General features: G+C 40.6%; 2 protein-coding genes across 2 annotated transcripts in view; both read left to right on the top strand.

Moving 5' to 3' along the window:
* Positions 1-10, top strand: part of LOC146452636 (BTB/POZ domain-containing protein 6-like) — a 2,417-nt gene extending 2,407 nt beyond the window's left edge. The window contains exon 1 of the mRNA XM_085097640.1: positions 1-10. This exon is cut by the window's left edge and continues 2,407 nt beyond it. The gene's annotated coding sequence lies outside the window, so the exon portion shown is untranslated.
* Positions 1-9,137, top strand: part of LOC146452635 (transcriptional adapter 2-alpha-like) — a 23,904-nt gene extending 14,767 nt beyond the window's left edge. Inside the window, exons 11-19 of the mRNA XM_085097321.1 lie at positions 4,696-4,739; positions 4,859-4,889; positions 5,542-5,621; positions 6,622-6,693; positions 7,040-7,128; positions 7,676-7,719; positions 7,824-7,867; positions 8,098-8,171; positions 8,918-9,137. Of these exons, the coding sequence (XP_084953447.1) occupies positions 4,696-4,739; positions 4,859-4,889; positions 5,542-5,621; positions 6,622-6,693; positions 7,040-7,128; positions 7,676-7,719; positions 7,824-7,867; positions 8,098-8,171; positions 8,918-9,109 (670 nt within the window). The 3' untranslated portion in view covers positions 9,110-9,137. The remainder of the gene's footprint in view (positions 1-4,695; positions 4,740-4,858; positions 4,890-5,541; positions 5,622-6,621; positions 6,694-7,039; positions 7,129-7,675; positions 7,720-7,823; positions 7,868-8,097; positions 8,172-8,917) is intronic.
* Positions 9,138-9,590: the final 453 nt, after the last annotated feature.

Here is a 9,590-nt window from a genome sequence, read left to right as displayed (position 1 = left end):
TGCAACCTCGGATATTGCGTTTCTAGCATTGGGAAGTACAAGGAGTAATAGTGTACAAGCGCTCAGAATTTAATGAAATTTAACAGAACAATATTTATTCCATTCAAGCTAGTTGGATATCACCATCTTTTGGAACATTAATATTACAACTGTACTTGCCTGGTATGTTTTGGGTGGGCCATGCAAATGCGCCCTGGAAATTTCCAGTCTCTAATAAGCAATTCTCATGCATGGTCATTGGCAGCCATTTTTTGCTGAAGGACCTGGTCACGTTAATATTTATTATATTTACCAGAACAGATCGAATAATATTTTCCCCTACAGGAAATTTTCCACAAAACACTCTATTTTTCATAAAGGACCAACCACCAACAGTTAAAAATACAGAGTATTACATTCAACCAAAAAATTTACATAAGGAATGACACAAAACAGACAAATTGCACATAAAAAATATTAAAAGCTTACAGTTGACAGATATTTGCCTTGGCAAATTAACGTTTTATTTCCATCCAGTGTTCCACAAATTGGAAAAAAATTCAGCAAAAAATGGCTGCCAATGACCATGCATGAGAATTGCTTATTAGAGACTGGAAATTTCCAGGGGGCGGTTGCATGGCCCATCCAAAAAATTCCAGGCAAGTACAGTTGTAATATTAATGTTCCAAAAGATGGTGATATCCAACTAGCTTGAATGGAATAAATATTTTTGTTGAATGATATTATTTTTGGTTGAAGTTGAACAAATATTGTTGTTGAATGAAATAAGTTTTGGTTGAAGTTGAATAATTATTTTTGTTGAATGAAATTATTTTTGGTTGAAGTTGAACAAATATTCTTGTTGAATGAAAATAAATTGGGTTGAAGTTGAACAAATATTGTTGTTGAATTCCGGGATGTACCCCCCCCCCCCCCCCCGGGATCTGTTCTGGTAAATATAGTTAGACTGTCTCTTAAAGCACACAAATTTTTGTGTCATAGTTTGAAAAAAGCAAAGCCATCAAAACTTACCCTTGATTGTAACAAAGTTCATACAGAATGAGATACTTCAATAATAAACAGTAAAAATAACTTTGTTGACATTTGCTTCTCATTCAGTTTTAACAAGTATAATATTGGGACTCTAGTACTGTCTGAAGTTACAAAAGGTAGGGCAGTTTGAACTTGTGCAGAACAAATGTATGATTAACTCATGTTTGTAGATTGTATAGAACATTCCTTTTAAAAGTAGAGTGTTACACACCCGGGGTTGCGGGGGGGGGGGGGGGGGCACTCCCTTATAAGGGCTTAATGGAGATGTCGAGCCAGCCAGGGTATGTTTTTTGGGATTTTTGTCTTAAACAGGGTATCGTATTTATCATTTTATGTTGTAATCAGGGTATCGGTTTATCAATTCTGTCTTAAACAGGGTAGGAAAATCAGTGATATTTGTTTTGAACAGGGTCAGGGTATGAGGGGAAGGGGCGCACCTCCCCATCAAAGGATATATCGAGTACCCCCGGGGTTACACAGGACCTTTGTGCCAATTGTTTCTGGGCAACCTACTGCACAAGCAAATTGTGATGTAATGTGTGGCCATGTTATTGACACACAGAGTGTGCAAGTAAATTGAGAATTGAGGCGAATATGGCGCCCACTGTCAGGGAGCCATGGCATCGTGAATGCATTTCTTCTGTAAGTAGTATTGAAAGTAAATTGACTTGCAACACATGTTTTGATTCTGCTTCCTTCGTGTAATCCTCGCTGCCTGAATGTCAATATGAAAATTCTCATTTGTCTCTAGGAAGTCTAAAACTACCAGTATATTTTCTTTGGAACTCCCAAGTATCTGTTTGGACAGCAGGTCTCTTTTGCAGGCCAGATTCCAGTAGCCTGCGTCACAGACAGACAAAACGACCAGACGGCCTATGCCAGGTATTTTGTGACACGTCCACCTGCAAGGCAGGCTAGATTCCAGGGATATGAGTCGCAGACCTCTCAAGTCTCACGATTTTGTCGGGAGACTCATGGTTTTCAGTGCAATCTCACGGTCTCACGACAAGACAGACAAGTCTCCCGATAAATAGTGGCGCAAGCTGACAGAATAAATTTTTTGTTGTATAATTTCATTTTTGGCTTGCTTAGGTGAGTTTCTTGCGCCAATTCTGTGCGAATCCATAGTTAAACTTAACAAATCGTTACCCAGTTGTTCAGTCCATGATGGACTGTCGTCTATGACCATGGGTGTTTTCCATTTACCAAAAAATTCCGGAAATTCCGTTTGGGATGTAAATCTTTAATGGAACACGACTTTTTGGTTCGTCCCACTGGAAAATTTCCAGAAAAAGTGGAACTTCTGAAAAGGTAGTTTTCCCGGTGGAAAATTTATTGCAGCACGAATGTGCCTCATTTAAAAGTGGTAGGTAGAAATTCTTGCTTGTTCGAAGCTTTTTTGCCGGTGCACGTTTCCCGTGTAAAATGTTGCATGAACAAGTCTGATATTACAGAGCATCTGACAGTATGCGGTTGTGCGGATCCGCATAATTCGCCTACTTCCGCATCTTCCGCATCCTTGGGGCATTTTTCCGCATAAAACAAGAAAATTGCTACATATAAGCGAGAAACCAACTGCATTACCATGCTCAGAAGCAAAAATAGTGAAGGGATCGATCATTTTAAAGAAGTTTTTCACCCAAAACAGCGACGAACAACACGCCTTTTCGTTTTTAAACAATTTTATGCCTCCAGGCATTCCATGCGTCAGTGATGGGCCTGGTTTCTAGTTTGGGACTTTCACTGCCCAGTTTTCCTCGTCCGATTTAATGCCTGGTTACTGAGCTTCGAACAAACTTACTTACAAAGTGTTTTTTTTTTAATAAAGTATTAATTAGTTACAGATTACATTGTCTCATTCTTGCCCTTTTTTTAACGATCGGGAAGACCCAACGTTCATGGCATTGAAGAACATGGCAAAGGAAGATTCCTCTCGCTGCTCACCTCGCTTCTTCCACTCCCGCCAACCGGCCTTAAAACTATCCCCAAATCTCGTCATGTCGGCCGCTCGCCCTTCCAGCTCTGAGAGGTGTTTCAACAGGTGACGAGACAAATTGTTGCAGTACTCGAGCATGTCGGATACGAGGGCCCGCTCTTCTTCCTGGAGAAGGGCCTTCACCACCCAAGGAATCACCTCTTTGACTGGATCTTCCTGCTCCGATTTCTCAACTTCTGAAGGAACTGATTGTGCAGCAGCCATCTTGACTCAACCCCTAAATACCACTTTCTATTACTTTATAAAACAACAACAAAAAAAACAATTGCGCTTTTTTTTCTCGCTGATGTGTGAAAATTGAGGGGGTGGTCTGACGTCAGTGCCACCCAAAATTTTGTCAACAAAAAAAACAATGGCGCTTTTTTTCGCTGATGTGTGAAACTCGAGGGGTGGTCTGACGTCAGTGCCACCCCAAAATTTGTCAAATATAAGTTCCTCCCATAACAACATTCAAGACAAGGGGCGTGTCATCTTGTTTTCCACGATAAGCGCTACAAGTTGAAAAGATGAACGAAGCTTTAAGTCGCAGAAAATTGTATCTAAAGAAAAATGCCAAACATGTAAGACAAGTCGCCCAGGCCTATCGCCATCGAAACCGGGAGAAGATTCGTGTACGGGAACGTCGTTATCGAGAGAAAAATCGCGAGTTAAACAGAACCAGAAGCCGAATATATCAGAAACGTTATAAACAACGAAATTAACGTCACAAGAAAAAAATCCGAGAGTACCAACGAATCTACAGAGCAAAGAACGAAGACAAAAAATCAACCTATCTGAAAAAACAAAAAAGCCGCCTAAAAAATAAAAAAGGCAAGTCGACCTCGAGGTTCTGAAGACGAATCATGTCCATGGTTCACATGTCCATTGTTCACATGTGCTTTTGACACGGACTCGCAACAAATCGAACGCTTAGATCTCATAACCTTTCTGCTGTAAACTTTTTTTAAGAGGGGAGCTTTGGCAGCCGCACGAGTAAGGTGCTCCGCGTTTGGCCGCGTTTCAGGCTCTAGGCTTAGGCTTCAACTAAGGCGCCTTCGTGTTAGTCTCGTTGGGGTTCGTTCCACTGCAGTTAGGGTTCGACACCGTTAGGGTTCTTTGGCACCACGGGAGACCAGACCATAGGCTTAGTTAGGCTTAAGCTGCCACTTGGGGTTCGGCGCCACGGTTAGGCTTAGGCTTAGGGTTCTTCAACGCGGCGTTCGGCGCCGCGCTAGGGCTATATGGGCGCCTTAGGGTGGGCACCTTAGGGTAAGGGCTTTATGGGCACCTTAGGGTTCGGCACCACGCTAGGAGAGACCATGGGCGCCGGCTGAGGTGGCGCATGGTGGTGTGGGCCACAATGATGACCCGTGACATCACGTTTTCTCAAACTTTTATTGGCAGCCATCTTGGAAAGACCGCAGTTGGGCACGGGCGGGCTAAACTGGAACACTATATACTACTGGCCCCCCTTGGTAGTTAAGACACTTTCCCCAGGCTGCGTTTGCAGTTAAACCAAGATGGCGGGAGTTCAACCAAAGCGTACAAGTCTCTATAATCGCACGGAAAAATAGGGGACATGTTAACAGTCTAATGTTTTGAGCAATGTCTATAGTCACAGTGCCAGTCTTCTTTGACCATTGACAGAATAAAATCAGATTCAGAAACATGCTTCTTTTGCATTTCAGAATTGTAAGGAAGTATGGACTCATAAATATACAAAAATGGCAACGTAGGTATTGACTGGGAGTAGGTGTCGTTTTTTAGTTTTTTTGAGTTTTTATAGAAATGTTATATGCAGGTAATTAATCACTTTGACAGGTTAACAAACTTTTGTTTTTTTCCATTCAGTTTTAGAACGGAGACAATGTAAAGCAGAGAGGTACAAAGTTTTTTCTTGCATAGTGTGCTATTTTAAACAGAGAATAAATGCAGAAGATTTTATCTGTAAATGAAGAATGTGCTTGGGATTACATGCTCCTTATCTGCCCTCCCCATCCCCTTGAGTAACAACATCTCTCACACATACCTATTAAGCTTATGTAGGGGAGTACCCCGCCCCCCCTCCCCCCCACCAAACCCGGCTCTCTACCCAATAGACCTATTCGGCTAACCCAATGTTGCACCCAATTCAGATCCCCCAGGGTTAAGATTCTTTCTTTATTGCATTTGCATTATAATGTAGCATTCACATTTAAATGATATGGAAATACTTAGAACAAAACGTTTTATCCCCAAAGGATTTGAATTGGGTACAACATTGCATTAGCCGAATAGGTCTATTGCAACAAACTTAAACAACCTAATGAACTAATCAGAAATGTGAAGGAAATAGAAGCAACTGGTGTCAAGTGGGAGAAAAGTATACCAGCAAGTCATGGTTAATATTGTTGTTTGACTTACTGTTGGTTCAGAAAGTGTTGCCATTTTTTAGTCAATTACAAAGTGTAATGAAACAACCGAAGCAAACGGAAAATTACTTCAATTATAATTTGTGAACGTTTTGACAAAACTGTTTAAATTGTGTACCACAGGGACCTGCGTGAAAATCTGAGGCCTTTTACACGTCTGCACTCCCCTGATGAACATGAAGTATTTGTGCAAGGATTACTTAGTAAGATTCACAGTTGTACAAACTCTATTTACAGAAAAATACAGATAAAATGTCGTTAGTTATGTCAAGAAAAATGAAAGGAGACAAGAATAACAAAACCTTCTTGTTTGATATTAAAGACCTTTAGATTCTAGTACGAGTACGCTGGAGTACGACTACCAATTCGAGATTTGGCTTCAAGTTTGTAGCGAAGTACTAAGAACAGATATAACCCAGGAAGCTTTATTTTGTTCTTTGTGAACGACGGACTTGAAGCTGTTGTTTTGAATGATGATAGCTAAGCCCTTTCGTGATTCTAAAAAGACGAGATCACCTACGTTTCGGGGACTTGTTTTCGCCACTACGCCGTTCTTTCAAAAACTCGTTGTTTTCCCGCCAAAATGACACTAGTTCACGCGTGCGCACTCTTTGTCTATTGGAAAAACTCTTACTCATACTCGTACTCGTACTAGAATCTAAAGACCTCTATTGGGAAAAACGAGGTTCCTTTGGTTAGTTGTTAATTTTTTCATTTTTTTGTTATCTCCAGTAGTCTGGCTTACAAAAAAATATGCTTTCCATTTGGCCAAAATGGATGCAAAAACGGATGATCTTTGGATGTACTCCAGTTTTTCCGTTCCAACCGGTCACAACGGAAATTACCGTTCCGTTTGCACAAAATTTTGTTGTCTTCTTGTACCCTCATTGTGCCATCACGTGCATTTTTTTTTATCTACCAATGAGATTGCAAGTTTGGAACGAATGGAAAAAAAAGTCTTCCCATTTGACACGAAAAATTTCCGGAATTTCCAACCGAAAATTTTGGCTAATTGGAAAGCGCCCCTGCTCTGTAAAAGATTACTTGATGAAGCTAGATGCAAAACAGTTACTGTAAATGGAAATAGTCATAACGTTCACAAGAGTCAGATTAAAAAGCTAGGGTGTGTTCAGGTTATAGCTGAAAACACTGGTAAGGTACAAGAGAGGATGTAAGGTATTATGATATCGACATTTTTTTCAGTGGAAAACTTCCTCAAGAAACAAATTGTAAAGTTACAAGAGTACAGATCTGCAGGAATTTGCAATAGAAGAGGTTTGTACTTCATTTCAAAATTTTTTTGGTAAAAAATCGCAGCTTATGAGTACTTTTTTCTTGCCAAGAACGCCATTATTCAATAAACAGGTTGGGATTTTCGCTGAATCCCTTTTGTGCTGGACAAGGGATCAAGTTGATTCTTGTTACGGAAACCTACCAGATTAAGCACCTCATAAAATCGACTCAAACTATATCAAAATTTCTTTATACTGTTTTCTTTCAATCCCCTTTGTGATTACTATGCAGCCAAAATAATCATTTAAAGTTTTCTCTTCTTATGATGCTCAAATATCTCTTGCTAATTATGATTTGGGCATTTCTCTTCTTCCTTTTTGTGTTTTAGGTGCCGAGGTTTATGAACGTCTGAATAGACATCGTGAAGAAGAGAAAGCTCGCAGAAAAATGCTGGATGATATTCTTCTTCACATACAGGTAATGACCCGGCTCTAATTTGATGTGAACTGATCATTCCAGTTATGAGAGCAGCATGTACTCAATTTGTCCATATTGCAATCTATTTCCATCTTCGCCATCATTGTAGTGGGTTAATGTAGTTGCTCAAAACCAGTCCCTGTTTTTGGTTTCTTTTCTCAACTTACGGCGAAAAGTTCAGTGCATGTTTGTCCATCTTGCAATCCAGGCCGCGGTTGTTCAACAAAGAGCGGATACCTTTATCCAGCGGATAAAATGTACTAGAACAGGCGTTATTTATTTATTTATTTATTTATTTATTTATTTATTCATTCATTCATTTATTGCGTTTTTCAGGCGAGCGAGGAGCGCGAGTCACGCGCGAGGGAGGATAGTTATCTTTTTTGCCCCCTCCCGTCGCGCGTGACTAGCGCTCCTCGCTCGCCTCGCTCGCCTCGCGCTTGCCTCTGCTCGCCTGAAAAACGCGAAAAATAATACTCGTACTGTAGGCTACAGAATATGTGAATGAATACCAAACGATTTTTCCTTATCTCATTTACTCGCGTAGGATGAAAAGGCTTGCCAAGTGTGGCTCCACAGACAAGCACTAATGTAAGTAGGCAAAAGGCTACCCAATCAGACTTTATTTCAGTTTGAAGACGAACAATGAATGTTCTGTTTTCTTTCATTAACTTTTCAAACATTTTTTTTGGCAGAGATTCAGGGCAAAGCTTAGCTCCTCTTCCTCTTCCTAGTTTGGGTAAGTCTTCAGATTAAATTTCTTGCCTTGAACACAAAATGACAAGCTCCGTTTTGGCTTCATAGATCAGTTGGTAGAGCTCTGCTATGGTGTCGTAGCGGTCATGGGTTTAAATCCTTTTCAAGCCTGATTTCTAAAAGCGTTCATAACTTCGATGTACTTCCAATGTTTAAATCTTAAGAAAGAGAAGGAAGGCAAGCAACCGCACTTCTTTTGTGTTGTTGTTGAAGGTCGTAAACCTGCAGCTCGGTTGGATATTAGCGGTACGCCAGGTGTGGAACAGCTCCGACCAATGGAGCGGGAGGTGAGTTAACTCGTTTTGTTACGTGACGCGAAGGACGCGGTCAACGGAAGAAAGTATTGCGAGACATTTTTCGCTTTTGCCGAAAAATTTATCTTTTTTGTACGATAATCTGCGCAGCGACAAGTAGGTATACACGTAGCCAAGACTTACTACAAGCAGGGAAACAAGTGACGATATATTATAGCCCACTCGGCGCCATGCGCTTCGTTCGCTATCGATCATCTCATACTCAACGCGCGCTAGTAGAATAATATTATTGTTGAGTATAAAATAAAGTCCAAGCACGCACAGTGATGATTTTAGCTGCTGATAGATAATAGATGCTCTTTTTCGACAGCTGTGTAACTCAGTATCATTGGAAGTTATATTAGATGTAGTTCTGTGCCTGCTTATTCATCTGGGCCTAGTTGTTCAAAGCCCGATTAAGCTAATCCTGGATTAACAAGAACTTTGGTTCGAGTTTAATTACTAATCAATAAAAGTTTCAAAAAGCCTTTTGTCCCTCACTTTTGTCGTTGACTTTTCCTTACTACTAGCTTAACATTAGAGTTTAAAAACAATTTTAACGAGCGAGCAGAAAACCTTGGTTAACTTTTAATCGTAGATTAACGTTAGTCGGCTTTTGAACAACCGGGGCCTAAAGGGAAGGCAGATGAGGAGACCGCGAGCGTGGAGCGCGTGACACGCGCGCGAACTGCGAGAGCTAGTCACACAGGCTAATATTTAATTCTTTTTTCCTATTCCAGTTGTGCAGTAGTTTGCGACTGATGCCTCAAGATTACCAGAACTACAAAACGATTTTAATCAAGGAATACGAGAAACATGGATCCCTGAGACTCGCCCAGGCTCGCACTCTTATTCGGATTGACGTGAACAAGACTAGAAAGATGTACAACTTCTTTTTAGAGCAAGGATGGGTCAAACAACCCGATGGATAACTGAGTGAAATAAAATAGAGATTGAAAATGTCTTGTAGTATGCTGGCCGGGTACAATTAAGGGCAGATTAAGGGGGGATTCAACCTGAACGCCATTTTTCCGCCACCTGACATGGCTTTAATGGAAATACAGTCGAACCTCCCGTATACCGTAAGCGACCACCCATAATGTCAAGGATATGTGGTCGCTTACGGGAGGTGGTCGCTTACCAGAGGTCCTAAGCCTTTTGCCAGAGCTTATCGAAACCCATAGTAATAACTTTTCTTAGCTACAAGTATATTAAGACTGGTCCAAAATTATTCTAGGCAAAAAATCTGAGGGTCTATGGTGATTATTGTTTGTATCTCGCAAATTACTTAATACAGCGATTGAGACAATTATTGTGAAAGAAATTTTACTCTTTTATTACTCCAGGTGGCGCCATCTAAATTTTTCAGGGAACGGAACATAAGCAAAAAGATGAGAACGATAAAAGATAAAA

This window comes from Pavona decussata, unplaced genomic scaffold (assembly GCF_977016875.1).
Source record: "Pavona decussata unplaced genomic scaffold, jaPavDecu1.1 SCAFFOLD_366, whole genome shotgun sequence".
NCBI lineage: Eukaryota > Metazoa > Cnidaria > Anthozoa > Scleractinia > Agariciidae > Pavona > Pavona decussata.
Note: the sequence above shows the minus strand (reverse complement) of the source record. Positions and strands in the feature narration are given on the sequence as shown.